The sequence below is a fragment of the Lytechinus variegatus genome, chromosome 4 (genome assembly GCF_018143015.1).
Source record: "Lytechinus variegatus isolate NC3 chromosome 4, Lvar_3.0, whole genome shotgun sequence".
NCBI lineage: Eukaryota > Metazoa > Echinodermata > Echinoidea > Temnopleuroida > Toxopneustidae > Lytechinus > Lytechinus variegatus.
Genome location: NC_054743.1, coordinates 33,050,283 through 33,070,664, shown reverse-complemented (window position 1 = coordinate 33,070,664; position 20,382 = coordinate 33,050,283). Strand labels below are relative to the sequence as shown.

The 20,382-nt window shown below is 36.5% G+C and overlaps 1 protein-coding gene across 1 annotated transcript; it reads right to left on the bottom strand.

Moving 5' to 3' along the window:
- Window positions 1-6,180: 6,180 nt before the first annotated feature.
- On the bottom strand, window positions 6,181-18,277 carry LOC121412950 (octopamine receptor beta-1R-like). Its single transcript, XM_041605712.1, has 5 exons — window positions 18,153-18,277; window positions 16,644-16,857; window positions 12,098-12,604; window positions 8,681-8,879; window positions 6,181-7,158 (listed from the first exon to the last, which is right to left on the bottom strand). The coding sequence occupies exons 1-5, from the start codon at window positions 18,275-18,277 to the stop codon at window positions 6,914-6,916; spliced, it is 1,290 nt and encodes a 429-aa protein (XP_041461646.1). The 3' UTR covers window positions 6,181-6,913.
- Between the last annotated feature and the right edge of the window lie 2,105 nt (window positions 18,278-20,382).

Genomic DNA, 20,382 nt, shown 5'->3' with positions numbered 1-20,382 from the left:
GAAGACAAACCAACTCAAAATATATGCAATTTAAATGGCAGCATCAATTCAGGAAGTAAGAAATAATTGAGGTGATACTAGAATGGCAATTCGTACAAATACAATTGCGTGACTATACATACACCTTATTTATCTTATCAGTCATCAATATTTATTTTACTGTTCACTGCTTAAATGTGGACCAAGGTACAGTCATAGGCACAAACAGTAGGTTGCTTGTAGCATGTTTATCTTCTTCTTTTTTCAAAAATGCGGTTTGAATCATTATTACGTTGACGAACTTTCTATAACATTATCTATAAGATTCAAGATTCAAGATTTTATTAGAACAAATGATCGCAGCTTGTTACAGCTGAATTGGCATATGTTTTACAAAAAAGCATGAAAATACACATAAAATCAACAAAAAGCAATGTTACAAAAGAATCAAGAAATTACAAAAATAGTTACGGTAAAATCATGATAAAAGGTGATGTAGTTCTTCTATGGTCAACTATCTATTCTACATACATGTAAATGAACATAGCATTGTTTTAAACCTATCATCCACTGTTTCTAGTCTAATTGCTTAATATTTCATTGTGTTCAATCTTGTGCATACATAAAATGTGATGCATCTTTGGAAAGTTGTCTCTTCAAATGAATAAATGCAAGTAAATTTACATATTAGTTGATTGTGTCTCCCGTTCGTATGCACAAAATAATTTCTTATGTGTGGAAGACAGGTTTTTGGTGTGCGTGTGTGTGAGAGGTTCGTTTGTGAGGACGTTTGATGTATATATGTGTGTGTGGGTGTGTTTGTGTATGCGTGCATGTGTATGTGCTGGATGTTTTAGGCTAAGGGTGTGGGTGATATGATGCGTGTGTGAAGGTGTGGCTGTCTATATGGGGTGAGAGAAGGGGTGAATAGGTATTTATGAGGGGGTGGGTGAGGGTGTGTATGTGTTAACAATCTCTTTTTCCTCCATGAAATGTCGTACACAGTCGTTAAAATAAGGGTCTTGGGATCGAACAACGAAATGACTCTTCTGCTCATCTCAACTGTTTTTATCGATAGAATAGTTTTGAAATATTTAATTTCTGATTGTTAAAGATAAATGACAGTTGTGATAATGATTTAATGACAAGTGAGTTTGTTTATAGAATCCAATAAAATGGCCACCAAGGTGTGTGTTTGGATGAAAAAAAAAGTATGTGCCCATAGGTTTCTGGAAGAAATTGTGTAATTGCTGGGAAATTATGACATTTCACGCAATGGTCTGGTCTTTTTCCCCAGCAATAATATAACGCTGTCTCACGTGTCCTTATATGTTTTGGCGATCTTCAGTGTGATTGTTTTTCAGCTTAGATTTCATAAATTTACAAAGTTCAGTTAATGTAACTACCAGAATGATATAGCCTAGGATGGCCTGGTGACACTGACAAACGACCTTGGTTTTACACACTTTCTCGAGAAATCAGCCTGTACTGCAACTCCCGGACTGCAACTATTTTCATTAAAGTGATTGGTTAACATTGGTATGACTTTTAAAAAATCTGAGCTGGAAGGTCACACTTGTCACCTGTGTCTGTGATATATTACAAAAATGAAGCCCAGAAGAAATTGCGTTCGAAAATAATTATTTATTGCTTCAAAAATTGAAATATAAAGTGACCGGAAACACCATCTTAATTTCATCCCATACACTTATGTGTACTATTTAGGTGTCTATAAGACGCCTATTTACAAAATCGGGGTTTGCCTTGTAGTTTTAGCTTTTCATTCTTAATAATGGTTGTTTTCAGGGTTTATTAGTTCTAATACATGCACTTGTACACATGTTTCATCTTGGTTTGAGATTTTTTTAAATCAGCTGCTCACAAAGTTAAACAATACCTTTAATCTTTAATAAACTATAAACTTTTAGAAGCCTTAAACTTCAGTTATTTACATTCCACATTCATTGTGATGAGATTTTGAATTAATCCTCGATGGTTTTAATAATTACACGTTAAAAAGAAATAGATGCTGCATTCAGGAGATGCCAGTGGTGTTATTTAATGTTCGAAAGTCGACAAAGCTTCCATTTCTTATTCCGTTCCTAAAAATTTTTTTTTTCAAGGGTTTTTCAGCTGTTTGAACTGATTGATACAACTTACATAGTAGCAGCTATTTTTGTTTTATTTTGCAACATGTAGTTCTTGTTTAGCTCATAGACACCTTTTGCGTCAACATATAAAAAACCACTTGTAAGCATCAGTAACATGAATAAAGTAATACTGTATATTTAAATTAAATGCATATGAGAATGCACACCACAGTGACTCTATTAGAAACTTCTGTCGTAATTGTTACATTCTGAAAATACGCAAATCATCACAGATAAAGGAAAGGGCCCTGACACAAGTACCCTAAGTGAAAACTGTAATTCTGCTCATATTCTCTCTCCCCGTTTCTCTTCTTTTAAATCAATAGTAAAAACATATATAACAACTATCTTAAACCTAAAAATTCAAATGTATTCTAATTACATGACAATAATAAATTCCGATAATTGAGAAATCATGGGGTCAAAGTAAGTGCAATCGATGAGTTTCATAATTATTCTATATACAGTATATATACACTGTTAAAAATAAGTTGTAAAAAACAGTAATTATTACTGGCAACTAGGACCCACAAACAGTATGAATTATTAGATAACGATGGGCTGTAAAAAATGGAGGGGGTGGATAACTGTAAAAAATAAAAGAAAAAGAAAACAACACAATTATAACATTCCTTTAACTTGAAAATCGCCATTAATTTACCCAAACTATTTATAAGATAAATGCACTGTAATCAACGAAAAAAACTCGATAGTTCGTTGGTATTTTTACAAAGATTATTGTATTTATTTTGTTTTACAGTTACCTTGTAATTAGACATTATATATCACTGCACAAATACGTTTGGTTTATTAAATCACTGTGTCGTCTGTTTTTTAAACAGTAAACATCCTGTAAATTTACGATTTTTCTTTGTAAGCTTACTAGTATTTTTAACAGGGAAGTAAAATGTGTGAACACTGCTCCCAATTCACAATGCGTGTATCGACATAAGGCTAAGATTTCATAATACGTCTGTCATATCCAGACAAACTTTAATTTCAGTCAGATATCAAAGTTCATTATTATTACTGAGACACACATACAATGCGTCGTGGATGAGACGGTTTGAAACCATACGCCGAGACGTTATAAAACATACATTTATTATACCAGTTATCATATTCATAAGTATTGAGCGTGTTGAAAGTATATTGTCCCAGTGATTACGGTGTTCATTGTTTATATCCATAGTTTGTAATTTCCCCCTACTTTTGTATGAATCTGGAGCGGAGTGGCAGAGTTTCATTATGGTGTATAGATATCTAAATGACATTTATTTAAAAAGGGGGAGTCAAGCCTTGGTCATAAAACGTTGTATTGGAAAGGGGAAAAATACAACAGAATGGTGAAAGTTTGAAAGAAATCGGACAAGCAATACGAAGCTTGTGGCTCCTTTTAAAATTGAAATGCCTAAGAGTATGTAGATTCCAAATTGGCAACTTGGTAATTAAATCACTATGACACCACATATACAGCCAATTTGAAGTTTACATAGGTATAGTGATTACCAATATTTACAACTTTAAAAAAATCATAACTTTCTTATTGTTTTTCCGATATTGTTCAAGTTTTCACCTATCAATTTGTCTGATTTTCCATTTTAGTCTAAAAACATTTTTTTTTAATTTGGGTTGGATTCCCCTGAACGTGCTAAATTCCATCCATTCATATTTTCTTTTCTTTTTTCTTGTTTCATTATTAAACGAGGTCAATGAAATCTCTGAACATTTTCTACATTATTCCAAAATTTAATACTGTCTTAAACAGCGAACAAAGAGTACAAAAGCTTAATGATTTTATCAAGACAGCGGTAAGCAAATCATGAACATATTTGCCTGAGAGTGAATGCATGAGCAAAAAAAAATCAAAGTTTAAACTGAATTTCGAAAAGTTTCAGTCCAATGTTAAACGCCAAAAGATACCCTTCTATGTCCTCACTTATGACTATTTGGTTCGAGTTCAACCATAGAAATGTTGGGTAAGTCAAAGATCTCTTCCGAAAACTCAGTATTCTCTGTGCGACTAGCTCCCCAGAACACGAAAACACATCCACCGTAAAGTCATCTTGATACCGATCCCTGTACAAAACGAATATAGAGTCATCGAACCAATTGACCGATGTTCCATACACATCCTTGTCATGGAGATGTACCCTACGAACGAGTGACCCTGATGCATCTAGGATGCACATATCTTTGTCCCCTGGACTGCACTTTGTTCGGACCAGGATGTTTCCGTTCTTCATGGCATGTATGTCGTAAACTACAACATCCCCTGTGTTCAGCTCGCCATCAAGTGTCCATACCTCATTGTTTATTAGGTAAATTGCAGAAGAACCATAAACGGCTGCCATAAGCCTTCCATCTGCGGCGATGGTCAACAAGACACTAGCCGCTGAGGGCGTTCCTATTGAAATTATCTTGATTATTCGCCAGTGTGACGTGACATCTTCCCAGTTGTTGATGATTACCACCGTTCCATTTCGGGTTCCACAAGCTACGTGTTCCTGTTTTCCAGTAGATTCAAGTGACACACAGCGGTACAGATCCACATTGTCTGTTTTGTTAAATACTTGCCGTGTGTGACCGTTTTCCAAGTTCGTAACGAAAATATGTCCGCGGAACGTATCCTTAAGAACCACATATTGTCCACTTATCGAACCTATTAAATAAGATGGGAAAATTCGAGGTTCTATGACAGTTACAAGTTTCCAGTAGTTTTCACCATCAGATGGCATCATCTAATCTACATGACCACGTTGTGCAACATTAAATTGATCAACTTGATCAAGCCACAAAAATATGTTTACATTTAAAATTTCTGATATGAAATATCGTACGTTCATATAACAAACAGACCTTTGTCATGTTTGTACACGCACTTGCCTGTTGACATTTTTTTTCACCTACCGATTTACCGTAACATTGGACCTTTGCCAAGACTGTCTATTTCATTGAAGAATACTAATATAAATCATGATAGGACTGTCTGCTCCTTAATATACAAAGTTTCGATCAGGAAAGTTTGTGTTACTCGTTTATAATTAGTAAGTATTTAGATAAAACTTTAATGGCATGGTAGCATGACATAATCATTAATGAAACATGTTTTACATTGAATACTTACATGACAGATATAAATGGTGAATATCCCTGAAAATTATCTTTTTTATTTCCTCTTTTTTTCTGGGGGGGGGGCTTACATTAAATATGCAAACGTTTGTAAATTTTTACATTTCCAAATGAAAATGGTTTTTGCGAAAAAAAAATTTTTGAGGGCTGTTTTACAGCACTTTACAAGCTACACGTATGAAGAATTTGAAAAGCGCGTATCCACTACAAAATATCTGAATAACATCTCCATACACATATGATCCCTATCCCATGCTGTTTTATGCACAGATACCTTGCAGGGGGGGGGCAATTGGACGACACCCATAAGATCTTCTAACGTCATCTGCCATGTCTGTTATCTGCGCAGTCTTGGGTCCGTACCGACATCGTAAGGAACACGCAGATAATCTGAATAAATAGTCATAGCATTGACAGCAGCAATATTCGACGCTCCCAAAATCAAGACCAAAAATAGTAAAGTTCCCGTACAACCAAAGCACAAGAAACGATTCCAAGGTTTTCATATTTATTTTACTCATTCTCCTTTTATTAAAACAAAATAATTGAAAAGAACATAATTGGACATAATATAGATTATAGAGATATACGATTACAACCAATTATAATTTAAAAATTGAAAATGAAAGACCGGTCAGTGAATGAGTAAGAATTGATATCCTATTAAAATAATTAGCATGATCGTACAGAACAATTCAGGTGTATAATACAACTTATCTGCCAATCAATCAAATAAAAAACATCGAAGTCATACTCTCATTTTAAATGGTCTTATTCTTGCTGAATGAATAATAATAATAATCAATAGAGAATTGTTATAGAGCGCTTAATAGACCATACATTTCTCTATGCACTTTGAAAAATCATGAGGCAAAATATGGATATAATGCTTAGTAAGCAAAAAAATCGATGTAGTAATTTACGGGAATTCTTGAACATATTTCCTTTCATTTCGTTAATTTCCATTTCCAACCTATACAATATATTTTTTTCATACATCATGATATATACACTATATAAATGAACAATAAGACAAAGAAAATTTCTATGTACAGTGTATCATAATCAAGATAATAATGCAAGCAAGTTGGAAATGGAGGAGACTACTAAAAAGCGAAGCTCGTAGAGTGCAGCCTCCGGGCTAGAATATTCATATAAATAGTGTAAACAAACAAAAAACAACACAAGTACAACAGGAGGACATCTTCATCATAAATCCAGTTGAATGCATATTTCTAATAAAATAATAATATTAGTTACAAATGAAAAGAGAAATAACAAAGATCGACATGAAAAGTTTCTACATTCCTGCCAGCGGATCTCATGATCAGCTGGAAATCGAAAATCGTACGCATGTGTTCTATCCATATATATATATCTATATAAGTTTTCAACATTTATCTCAATGAAAGCGAGCTATAATTACAACATGATAAATGAATGAAGTTTAAAAAAAAGGAAGAAGCATTTTTGTATGCCTCATGCATTGACACCATCGTGCCCCTATCTTAGAACCTGAAGCCATTTCATTTCATGTTTTAGTGATCTGCAGCTGGCGCATCTCCGACAACTCCGTTTGCGCGTATTCTTATATCCTCTGAGGGAGGGCGCTACGGGGTTATGACGTGGATATGCATCATGTCTGTATACAATTACAAAGGCTGTCTTGTTCCAAGTGACGTCACAGTACGCCACAAACTCCTGAAAGCTCGCTGCATCTCCGCCCTGAAGCTCCTGTTCACGAAGGCGTAGATGAGAGGGTCGATGAGGGAGTTACAATATCCCATCCACATGGTAAACACTCCAAGGCGAATGCTGTCGTGAGCAGCGATGAGTCTTGAGTGGTAGAGGAGGTATGGAGTCCAGCAAATCACCACCGCCATGACCAACAAAATGGCTTTCGATATAACAAAGAAAGAAAATATTTTTTATTTAAAGTTTATGCTTTTTGGGGGGATTTGTTGTTTACTTTAGTCAGCTTAACACCCGAATAAAGCGCCTTATAAATGTTAGGATTATTATTATTATTTTAATTCATAGAATATAAATCATTTTTAAACCTTCCTCTCCCATTCTTACTTTTATTGTTCTACCTTGTGTTTGCGAGGGTGAGGGTGTGTGTGTGTGCTTGCGTGCGTAAGGGTGAATGCGGGAGGGTGCATGTGTGCGTTTGTGGAAGTGTAATCGTATTGTCTGTTTCTTTACCCCCCCCCCCCTCTTTTTCTCTCCCCTCCGCTTCTCTCTCTCTCGGTTTTCGCCTCCATACAAAGATATCATATATTTTTCTTTTAATCTGTATTTCTCCCCTTTCTCCCACTCTCTCTCTCTATCTCTCTTACACACACACACACACACCCATCCTCACTCGGACATCCCTTTAAGGTATCCTAGATTTACAAATATTGCGTACTGTTAAGAATAAATCTTGTCACGGGATAATACGAGTATGTATGAGACCATTTTAGCGAGAAAGAATTTATTCATTTATTGCTAATTTCAATGTGTCAACTGTTGTATTATTATTTGAATAATAGTCTATTTTGTGTCTCGTTTTTTAATCATGGAGTACTCCAGGCTCGAAATAATGTGATTTAAATAAATAAAGTAAAATCAGACAAACTAAACACTGCAAATGTCACCAAATTTCGGACAAGGAATAGCAAAGTTACGACATTCTAAATTTTTGCATTATTTCTGTGGTTCTGTTCTATGCATGTCTTCATGAGTATGCAATCAGCAAACTAATAGTGTCATAACCCCACTTCTCTTTTTGTTATTTATCATGTGAAATTACGTTTATTCAAATTTTGTCTTCCAAAACTAAAAAAAAACATGGATTGACAACTGATTTAATGCGCACGACAATCATTGCCGCAATTTTTTTTTTACAAGTGAGTTAATGACTCGATATGGCGCAATAGCTCAGTCGGTAGAGAGGGTGATGTTTATTCCGGTGACCCGGGATCGATTCCCACTTGGTGCGCTAGTGCCCTTTGGTAAGGCATTCATCCTCAGTACCAGGTCCTTCGGAGAGGACCTTAAGCCGTCGGTCCTCTGGTTGCTTGCTTACAAGCATTCATGCTTTCTTAGCAATCAGGTAAAAAATCACAATCAATCAATCAATTCACATGTATGAAAATATGAATGATTCATGTAATGTAAACAACAGAGAAAGAGAGGACATAGCATCATCACCCTATTGTAATATTCATGATGACATGGCATATAAATGTTTTATACAAAATAATGCTTTAACTTTAGCATTCAATAACTTTGTTATTTATTTATTTATTTTAAAATTTGTGTAAAATTTTCAGCACTTTTGCTGGTTGAAATCAAATTACTCTATTTATTTAGATTTAATTATTTTCATCCCGGGTTACCCCATTTAAATCAAGAAAAAATAATTACTTTCTCACCCAATATTGCAACTCTCTTGTGTGCCCTATGCTTACGCTTCTCAATCTTCAGTCTATTCTTCCTTGCTGACGTCATGTTATTTGTCACGCTAGTATTGTCGCTATCTGGTTCGCTCATTACTTGATGATTTACATGGGGGTCAATGACCTCCACAACTCTCTCTTGGCTCGATGCGGCATGGTGTCTGAATATCCAGTCCTAGGAGAAGAGAAAAAATTCACTTTACTTGCAAAGGCTTCTTTACTATTTCCTGTCCACGCAACCATATTCCTTTCTCTTTTTTTTTTTTAAAACAAAGTGTCAAAGTTAACATGATGAACAGTGTTCCTAATGGAACATCACTTGGCGCCGTAAAATACTACACTAAAGTCTTGCTCGGGCCAATCAGTAATCCCGGGGGGGGGGCACTCAGTATATAATGCATAGTGGGTATGTGCCGCGGAGGGGACCCCCATTTTTACACTCAAATTTCCGTTCCAAGGCATAGCATTTTTGCCTTGTTGGGAAAAAAAAACAAAGAAAGCCGCTCCAAGGCATAGCATTTTCTTCTTATCGAGAAAAAAAGAAGAGAGAAATCCGCTCCAAAGCTTCGCATATTTTTCGTTACGCCGCTCCGATCGCGTTGAATGAGCTGCAATTTTGGTGAAAAGCGGCCGCAGAGCTCCCCGGCGGAGGCCACGGTAGCTGCATCATGCACGCATGACCGTTCCGTAGGGATGCATACGCGCTAGTACGCTGGCGATCCGTTCCAAGGACCCCCGTTTTCACAAACATTTGTCGTTCCGAGGACCCTCCTTTTTACAATAAGCCCGCTCCAAGGCCCTCGTTTTTTGTCTCGCCCGTGGCACACCCCCACCACTTTTTTGGTCGAGTGCCCCCCCCCCCCGGGCAGTAATCCAATGCATCATCGAGAAAGAAATGAGACTTCAGTGTTCGGATGGGGAATTAGAACTTCTACCATATTTACCCAAATCTGACCAAGTTTTGTCTAATTTGGCAAATATTTTCAAGTAGTGATAATTCATGTGGTAATATGAGCGTATTTTAGAGAAAATTTCACATCCAAGCATAATTATGTATGCCCATTTGGAAAACGGATTTTCAAGTAAGTGGTTACTTCAACGCCTTCTTCGCATCCCTTTTGTTCCAATTACTCACTATTTGAATAGTTTTATCGCCGTCTATAGAATGCATTCGACAACACCTTTAAGCTAGACATTGTCAGATGGCGAAATTCAGATTTTGTCAATACCTGTCGTTTAGATTTACAAGCGCTCGTCCCCGGGGGGGGGGCACTCGACCAAAAAAAGTGGTAGGGGTGTGCCGCGGGCGAGACAAAAAACGGGGGCCCCGGAGCGGCCTTATTGTAAAAAGGAGGGTCCTCGGAACGGGCTTTGGAACTACAATTTCGTGAAAACGGGGGTCCTTGGAACGGATCGCCAGCAAGTGAGTACGTGCGTATATGCACCCCTATAGCTATGGAACGGGCAGCGCGTTTCCGTTTTACACCCTGGCGAAGGCATTTTCCGGAAAAGTAGCCAAAAAGCGACTAGTGAAGAGTCTACGTCTACGTTTGTTTACATTATCAGCTGGGCGCGCGATCCAAAGTCCGCACCGAAGTTATCCGCAGAACATACCGTACTTGCAAATGCAGCTGAGCTTATACTTTCCAGGTTCAATACGAATGTTTGCCTTGATCATTTGCCTTGCCGATTTGCTGATGTCTGTCTTTCTCTCTATCTGTCTATATATCTATCTCTCAAATTCTATCTCTATCTATGTAACTGCAGTATCTATCTATCTAATAATCTTCTCTGTCTCTCTCATTCTTTATCTAACATCTATCTATCTCAAATTCTCTCTCTCTATCTATCCATCCATCTGTCTGTCTTTCTCTATTTCTCTCTATCTATTTATCTATTTTTTAACTAGAGTATCTATCTATCTGTTAATTTGTTAATAATCTTCTCTGTCTTTCTCATTCTTTAATTATCTATTTAATATCTCTATCTATCATTTTCTCTCTCTCCCTCTCCTTTATATATTGACCTCTCTGTCTCGCCCCCTCTCTCTATTTATCTCTCTATCCATCCATCTCTCCCTCTTTCTCTCTCTTTCTATCTATCTATCCACCTCTCTCCCTCTCTCTCTCTATTTCTATCTATCTATCTATCTATCTATCTGTCTATCTTGTCTCTATCTATTTATCAGTCTTCTATATCTATCTTTCGGCAGCTTCTAAGTGTATCAATCCATCAAACTTCAATTTGTCTTTCCATTATAAGTATCTGTTTATTTTGATTTTGTCTGTCATTCTATTCATTTAGTTAATAATTTATTTTTAGAAAAAAAAACTCATAAACAACGCGACTGCAAAAGCATGTTCGGATTTCACTCCTGACTGCCGCTCTCTCTGTACATGAAGTGCCGAGGAACTCTGTGCTCTGAGTAACTGTGCAAATTGCATGCGGTGGTGGACTCGCCTGTGTCGCACGCTGCATGCAACCAGCGACGTGTGTAGACTCTTCACTAGTCGCTTTTTGGCTACTTTTCCGGAAAATGCCTTCGCCAGGGTGTAAAACGGAAACGCGCGAACGGTCATGTGTGCATGATGCAGCTAGCGCGGCCTCTGCCGGGTGCGCTCGCACAGAGACGATGGTCGGACAGCGCTCGGCGGCCGCTTTTCACCAAAATCGCAGCAGATCAATGCGACCAGAACGGCGTAACGAAAAATATGCGAAGCTTTGGAGCGGATTTCGGTCTTATTTTTTTCTCGATAAGAAGAAAATGGTATGCCTTGGAGCGGCTTTCTTTGTCCTTTTTCTCAATAAGACAAAAATGCTATGCCTTGGAACGGAAATTTGAGTGTAAAAATGGGGGTCCCCTCCGCGGCACATACCCACTATGCATTATATACAAGCGCCCGTCTAGATCCTCGTTTACAATATCAACCGAACAAAGGCGTTTATGCCAAACGGCCTACTGTTTCTCAAAGGGTAGGCCGTTAGTAAGACCAGGGGAACGTTGCATAAAACTTTTTACCTGAGAAAACTCGGGTTGTTTTTACCGGAGTTTTTGCCATGTGTTAAAGTCAATGGCAGAAATCAGACTAACCTTAGTTTTCAGTTTTTACCGGAGTTTTCTCAGGTAAAAAGTTTTATGCAACAGGCTCCAGGGAGCTGAGAGGAAGACCGTGTGGCAGGACCATAGACCCGTGTCCTGGGAACGATTCTTTTATTCGAGGAAAATTTTGACAAGCAAAAAATAATTTGGTTATTTAACATACCTATCAGATTTCCAGGGGGTGCTGCCTATGGTAAATAATAGACGCAGCCCCAGCAGCCCCGCTTCCCAGGGCCATGTCATATACCCGGATGTTAGCAAGACGAAATTGTAATGAATTTCATATTTCTAACCTCATTGCTTTCTTGTCGAGCGTTTCGTAATCCATCTTCTGTTGGTTTAGATGCAACGCCCTCTGTTGGACCCGATGACACCGTCACAGTAGATGGTCCAGTCCATTTGGACGCTGCGTTCGACCTCGACAGGCAATGACGACTTAGTCGTTTTTCTTCCTTCCATAAGCGGTAAGTGATGACGACATAGCAACCAAGCAGGGATGGTACGAAAAATCCATAGTTCACTATAATCGCGTTGATGCGGAATGACGCATCATCCCACCACTTGATCGAGCAATGGAGAGTTCCCGGATGGTAGCCGATGTACGATTCGTTCCCTCGTTTTGCCGCAACGGACGCGACGGTTGTTCCAACTAGCCAAGACGTGACGATCATGACGAGAACACGCACTCGGCTTGGTTGGAAATGGCGGGAAAAGACAAGGATAAGCAGACGATCCACTGCGATCGACAAGATGATGGGGAGATTAGTGAAGCTTAACATGATTGCCAAAAATCCTTGAACCTGTTTTATTAGAAAGATGGTAAAGGAGAATTGCTGCATATCTATTTCGCTCCGGTTTGTGTTTGTTTGACCCCCCCCCCACTACAAATAGATCAAAATAACAATGACTGCCATATTGCCATGATTTAAGCATATGTCCTTGATATTATGATATTTGTGCTATTGAAATATTAATTTTTAACACTCCTGACCTACACCTTTTATCAGGTTAATGATAAAAAAGATTAAGGAACGTTTCTCACTTCCATCTTTGAGCGAATAAAAACTGTTTTAATAACTGAAGGGGCTTTCACAATTGCTTGTGCGATTGTTTGCGATCATTTGGTCACAATATATGTTGCACAGAATCGTAATTGGTGTAAGCAGTAGCACTACCAATTGTGAAAGGGGCTTCACCTAAACGACTTGCTTTATAATGGGCGATTTTAATATTGATTTATTAAAACAAAATAATGTTACACAAGATTTTTTGGAAATATTTCTATCCGGTTCTTACTTACCTTTAATATCTAAACCAACACGCATAGTCAATGAATCCGCTTCTCTTATTGATAATATTTTCTGTAATGTTCTTCCCCCACCCGATTCCTTCATATTACTCTCTGATATCACAGATCACTTCCCTGTTTCGACTAATTTCTCTTTAAAAGACAGATTCAATAACAATAGCCGTCCACTAAAACGAAGAATAACACACGAAAATATAGCTCGTCTGGGTGCTAGTTTTGACGATGCTGATTGGTCTTGTGTTTTTGATAGTAATGACGTTAACTTGTCCTTTGAAAATTTTATGAATATTTTTAATCTACACTTTGACACTTATATTCCGAAACTTAGAGATAAGCCATCTAACTACAAAACATCACCGAAGCTTCCATGGATTTCTAAATCGCTCTTGCGTTCGATAAATAGAAAAAATAACTTATATTATAGATACAAAATGAAACGGTCTGAGCAATCCAAACTTAAATATACTTGTTATAAAAATACACTGACAAAGATTATACGTTTAGAAAAGAAAAGATATTTTACTAATCAGTTACAACTTTACAAGCGTGATATGCAAAATACATGGAAAATTTTAAAACAAGCAATGAATATATCAAATAATAAATCCAATATTACAAAAATTAGATCTGGCGATGTCATTTTTGAAGATTCTCTCCAAATTTGTAATATCCTGAATAATCACTTTTCTTCAATTGGGGAAAATCTTGCAAGTAATATTCCTCCCGCAGCAAAACACTTTTCTGAATTTTTAGGCCCACCAAATTCTAGTTCAATGTTTCTCGCTCCAACTTATAATCAGGAGATAATTAATATTGTTTCTGATTTCAGTTCTAAAAAAAGTACAGGACATGATGACATCAATAATTTTCTTCTTAAGGGGGTAATATCGTCAATTGCGGATCCCCTAACTCATATATTCAATCTGTCACTTCTTAACGGCATTGTTCCCGAGAGCATGAAAATAGCAAAAGTCATTCCTTTGTTTAAAAAGGGTGACAAATTAGATGTTAATAATTACCGCCCAATTTCTTTGTTATCTACATTGTCGAAAATACTAGAAAAGATTATTTATAAAAGAACTATTAATTTTCTCAAATCAAATAATATACTTTCAAATTCCCAATTTGGATTTAGGGAAAAGCATAGCACTACACATGCATTATTGAGTTTCATTGAAAAAGCGGCACATTCAATCGATAAATCTTCTCATTTAATTGGTTTGTTCCTGGACTTCTCCAAGGCCTTCGACACCATTAATCATGATATTTTACTAAACAAATTACATCATTATGGAGTGCGTGGGAAGGCCTTGGAGTGGTTCAGGAGCTACCTCTTGAATAGGAAGCAATATGTCTTTTTAAACGGATGCAACTCTCAAATGAAAAAAAATAATTGTGGAGTTCCACAGGGTAGTCTTTTAGGCCCGATTTTGTTTATAGTCTATATTAATGATTTTTGTAGATCATCAGATGTTCTTTCTTTCATTCTCTTTGCAGACGAATCTAACTTATTTTTTCACATAAAAATCCTCTTCACCTTGCCAATACAATCAACTCTGAACTAAAAAATGTCACCCAATGGATAAGAGCAAATAAATTGTCAATAAATTTACAAAAAACAAAATATATGTTGTTTAGCAACTCTATTAATACACTTCCTGTTGATATTATTTTGGATGGAACTCCCTTGGAAAAAGTATCCCATATTAAGTTTCTTGGAATAACAGTCGATAATAAGCTCTCATGGAAATTCCACATAGATAACATATGTAAAACTATTTCACGCAACATTGGTATAATTAACAAGCTTAAATTTTGTTTACCATTATCGTCCCTGCTTACATTATATTCATCCCTTATATTACCGTATTTAAATTATGGAATTTTAGCGTGGGGCAACACACATCAAACACTCCTAGACAAATTACTCCTATTACAAAAGAAATCTCTACGTGTCATATGTCACAAAGCATATTTGTCTCATACTGACCCATTATTTTTGGAACATAAAATATTGAAAATTAAAGACTTGTATTTGTTCAATCTCGGTCAGTTTATGTACAATTATAACAATAACAACCTCCCAAATGTATTTCATTCAATGTTTCCAAAAAATCAATCCATTCATAACTATCCAACAAGGCGATTGGGCGAATTCCATTTACCACTTCTAAGAACTTTGCTGGCTCAGAACACATTTATATATGAGGGACCGAAGTTATGGAACTCACTTCATAATGATTTAAGAACTGCAAAATCTTTGAACTCTTTTAAGACTAAATTCAAATTATCTCTATTAAAATCTTATAATGTATCCTCAAATTAAATCTTATTCATCATCTCTGTCAAGAGGTTAGTCATCATTTTTACTATAAAGACTATAATTAAAACATAAATCATCCCTTTTTTTAATTGAAAAAAAAAAAAAATCTGACACAAGTCCTTCCCAATTGTGCTCGGTTTTTAACCTCATATATTATTTGTGTCTATCCTCTCTTCTTTTTTCTCTTTCCTGTCCGCTTATCCGCCTTCCTACCGCTCATTTATTTACGGCATCAATCACATTTTTCGCGCATTTTATTCTTTCCAGGTCATTTTATATATTTTTTTCTCCTTTTATACACATTGAATCCAGTTTGCTTGAGTCCACGATGGCATGTGTTCTACCTACGTTTAGCAGCACCCATCCATCTTCTCAGGGCATTCTCCCCTTTCTCTTTTCTTTTTTTTTGGGGGGTGGGAAGGGTGGATATATTTTAGGACGATTTGTTTTGTCCTATACACACTATATTTTTTGATATCTTCGTATTTTATATTTTGTGAGTATTTCTCATTTATTTTTTTCTCATTTGATTACATATGTCTGTATTTGTACTCTGTTAATGGTTTTGTTATCTATTTTTGAGGGGCCCACATTGTACAAGCATTGCTTTTTAGTGGGTCCCTCCATTTCCATCTTAATTTAATTTCTATTGAAAAATAGTATACTTATTTAAAACCTCCAATGTGTTGCCCAAATCGTGTAAGTTTTTTTTTTTTTTTCACAACATATGTATTATTATTTTTGTTTCTTTGCAATGGATACAAATACTTATTTTTATATATATGGTATACAATTTGTTTTTGTTTGATGGAAGTGAAATAAATAAAATTGAATTGAATTGAATTGACTTTAGGCTTAAATCATAAAGTTCACCTGAAATTCAGAACCAAAACTATCGATGTAAAGTGTATAAGAAATTTTAATTTCCCGTATCGTGAGCAATGGACACGAGGAAAAAGTAAATTTACGTCACAGCATCTCTCAATGACAACCAGACTAACCTTTCCCATTGTTTTCGTATCTGCAAGCATTGGGTGATTTTGCGATTCAAATATTCATAACTTTTTAGTTCTTGTCCATTTTCGATCAAACTTTTAATGCATGATACGAAGATTTCCCTTCGTAGGGAAGACTATCAACGTTTCCAATGGTCTTCTCTTTTAAACGATTATATATGGCAAATACACAAACCCCTGTTGACTCTTACCATGCAAACACTTCGGTGAGAGCTCAGAAAGAACCCTTTATCAAAGACAGAGACGAGGGAAAATACCATACTGCAGAGGACCACTCCCAGGTCTGCAATTGCCAGGCTTACGATGAGAAGGTTGTGAGGAATGATCCTCAGAGACCTCACTCGAAGAATTATGACGATAGTGAAGGTATTGAAGAGTAAGGATCCCGTCATGATCAATATTAGACTGTGTAAAAAAATGAAAATGATAACACGCAACTTCGATCTATACTCTTAAAACAAATCAGTCAAACTGACTAGACCAGTAGTCAGCTGGGAGCAACTGATATGGCAATCACTGATATTCACATTTCTGACATATATTCTAGTCAGAAATAACTCTGTTCTAGTAAAATATGACTAGAAAATAGTCAAATATGACTAGAATAACAGTTGCACACAGCTGACCCCATTAACTAGTCGTTTTTGACTGATTTGTTTTTAGAGTGTATATATGTAGTGCAAATTACAATTGGGTCCCATAGCGCTCTAAACTGGTACAGTAGGTAGTTTTGTCTCTAGACAAAATTTAAGAAACAACGAATATATTTCCTAATGCCCTTCATGACAAAGAGCAACCAAATAGTGTTTTTTTTCGGATATTGGTGAATCAAAACATCAGTTTCGCCCTGGACTCTTGACGTATTTGCAAAACGTAGGACGACACTACTGCTCCGGTTCACCATTTTTCGACAAAGCCTCCCAGCTGTTATTTCACGGAAGGTCCTTTTCAATACATTTGCTGCGTGCTTGAATCCATTTCTGCGTCGGGGTGCAAACACTCATTGGTTAGAACGAGAAAAAAATACTAATTACCATACCATTATAAAAAAAAATCTGATACTGGGAACTTTCTACACTGCATCATGGAGGGGGGGGTTGTTTTCTTTGGAAAAGGTAAGACTTTGACTAGGATTAATATATACGTAAAGGGCAGAATATTTTTTGATATTATCAATTTAATTCATTAATGAAATCCACCCCGGATCTGCCCTTGCTATACCAATCGATATCAGAAGGGGAGAGGGTATTTACCTGAGACTGGGAACTTCCTGTATTGCAACATGGATCGGGGGGGGGGGGTTGTTTCCTTTGGAAAAGGTAAGACTTTGACTAGGATTGATATATACGTGAAGAGCAGAATATTCTTCGCAAGGGCGGAAATCTCTTCCCAAAGGTAGGGGGACCAGGGGCCGGAAAATTTGACAAGCAAAACAAAAAACAAATGTGAGGTCATTTCAACCAAAATAAATTTGACAAGCAAAACAAAAGAAAACAAGTTAGCTCATTTCGTCTCAAATGACATGTTTGATTTCGATTTTGAATGATGTATTTCTTACCGTCATGTAAAGACCAAAAATAGTAGGGGACATTTGATATTGTGTCCCCCTGGGATTTATTCCCATGATTCCATGAAATCCACCCCGGATCTGCTCTTCCTATACCAATCGAAATCAGGAGGTGGTGGGGGGGGGTATTTACCTGATGGACTGGAGAACCTCATCTGCTATCCCCAAATCTTCACTCGATTTGTAACCATGGTAACTGTCCTCATCTGTTGGATCGGGCTCCAATGTGATGGTAATAGGATAAATTGTCGATTCCATGGCGGATGAAGAAATCACTCCTATATATATTTTCCAGTATATCTTTTAACATGAATACATATTTAATTACGTTTGCTGATGCGAAACAAGGCTGGGTCTATTAAGCGCAAGCTGTTTATATCAATATCTGTCCAATGCCATTGAGCTGGCCAATTTTCGTGCCAAATCTCTCTCTTAATTAAATAATCATGACATGTGACGTACAGTATCGCTTCTTGTTTCGGTGTATAAAAATGTCACCACAAAGTCAGTTTCTTTGTAATCATCTAATCAGTCTTGGTGATTATGATATGGTAGTTAGAAAGTCATTTCTTTAAATAGGCTCAGAGTTTAATTTAATAAATGAGAGAATTTATATGTGTCTACCCTGGGTAAAGTCATGATAATTATTATTTTTGCTAGAACCAGGGTAGAGATGACATGTATTCATACCTTAAAGTAGGCAATCACCTTAAGTAATTATGACAAGGAAGCATTTTTGTCACTACTTAAAATAATAAAAACTCGAGGTGTGAGGAAATATATTTTGGAGTATATTGACTTGAAAACGGGATGTTTTAGTTCTATTTAAACCCCTCGAACAAGATTATTTATCTTATTTAACAGACAAATGGGAGCACAAGGAGTGATGAACCCACAGACCCTAAGCAAATTCTTTCCATAAATAATATTTCTTATGTAATATAATATGATATGATAGCATAATACATGTATAATATATATATAATAGTTTCTTCTTCCCTTACTTCGTTTTTCCTTCCTCCTCTTTTTCTCTCTTCTCCCTATTTTTTGCCAGCTGATGGGGGGGGCACGTGTCCCCCCCCTCCGTACTTACGCCACTGAATATTATTAATACTTTTATTGATATTATTATCTTCATCATTATTATCACAATTTTCTTTTTTTCAATATTATTATCACTATAATCGTTATTACTAGTATTATTAATATAATTACCTTTAAGTAAATATCAATCAAATAAAACCGGCAAGTATTCATCACAAGCAACTGTGTATCATATTAAGACACATTACATACTTATTAATAATTTTTACGCTACCTTCGCATAATTCGAAAACACAAGTTTTGTTCTAGTGTTTTGAGTACATTAGCAGACAAATTAGGGGAAAACTGATTCTGTATGTTTTTTTTATAAGAGATTACTACTTTTACTATATTTATAATTATGGAATCTGTTTTTTTTAATGCTTGCTTGATTTTCGTTGTCGGATTTCAAAGAAATGCTTCTGAAACTGAAAGAATGTACTATGTAATGAAAAGGAGGAAATTGGAGATTCATCATTGCGTCCCATATCACTCTTCTTACTGGTTTAGTCCACACCTATTTCAAAGAATGCCATAGCGTTTCCATTTATTTCAATACAGGATAAAAGAGCACTGTCGATTAAACGCCTTGCTCACGGACAAATGTGCCGGGGCCGTGATCGAACCACGGACCTTCAGATGTCTAGTCGTCGCCTTAGACCACTCGGCCACGGCGCTTCCGACATAATGTTGCCAACGATATACACTGTTCATTCACACATCAGAGAAACATGTGTGTGTATTTGAGTTTTGTCAGACGTGTATCAATCAGATATGATTATTTACGTCTGGGACCGACCTTTAACGTCACCATCCGAAAGACGTGACCAGGACTCGAACCTCGAACCGCTGCATCAATTTGTAACTTCCCCACATAGCTTGGATTACAGGCGCACACCACAACGCCCAGAGAAACAGCAGACATATCGTGAGGATATATACACACTTGTGTTCAAATAAAAACATGTATATGAACAAGGTATCAAAAAACTTAATGTGCAACGCACGAAGTACAAATATATCGTTACAAAGGTAACTATGATAAAGTGGAGGAATGGGGGGTGAAGAGCGAGGGTGCATTTAAGGGGGGAATATAGACTGAATGACAAACGAGGGAGTATAAGGGGGGTGGGAAGGGGATAGTCAGAAGGACTGACAATTGAAAGTTGAAATCAGTTGTGAAATAAGAAATTTGTGATCTCTTAAAATTTCCCTTAATTCACAAAAACAGTGATATAAGCAAAAGCACAACACAGACGAGGTGTAAATGAGAGAACCTA

What these genes read in the sequence shown, in the direction of transcription:
- LOC121412950 (XM_041605712.1), bottom strand. Translation starts at nt 18,277, where the DNA reads ATGGAATCGACAATTTATCCTATTACCATCACATTGGAGCCCGATCCA. An exon ending in CTCACCGAAGTGTTTGCATG is followed by an intron (nt 12,605 to 16,643) that starts GTAAGAGTCAAC and finishes CTAATAAAACAG; the next exon opens with GTTCAAGGATTTTTGGCAAT. An exon ending in CAAGAGAGTTGCAATATTGG is followed by an intron (nt 7,159 to 8,680) that starts GTGAGAAAGTAA and finishes TTATATCGAAAG; the next exon opens with CCATTTTGTTGGTCATGGCG.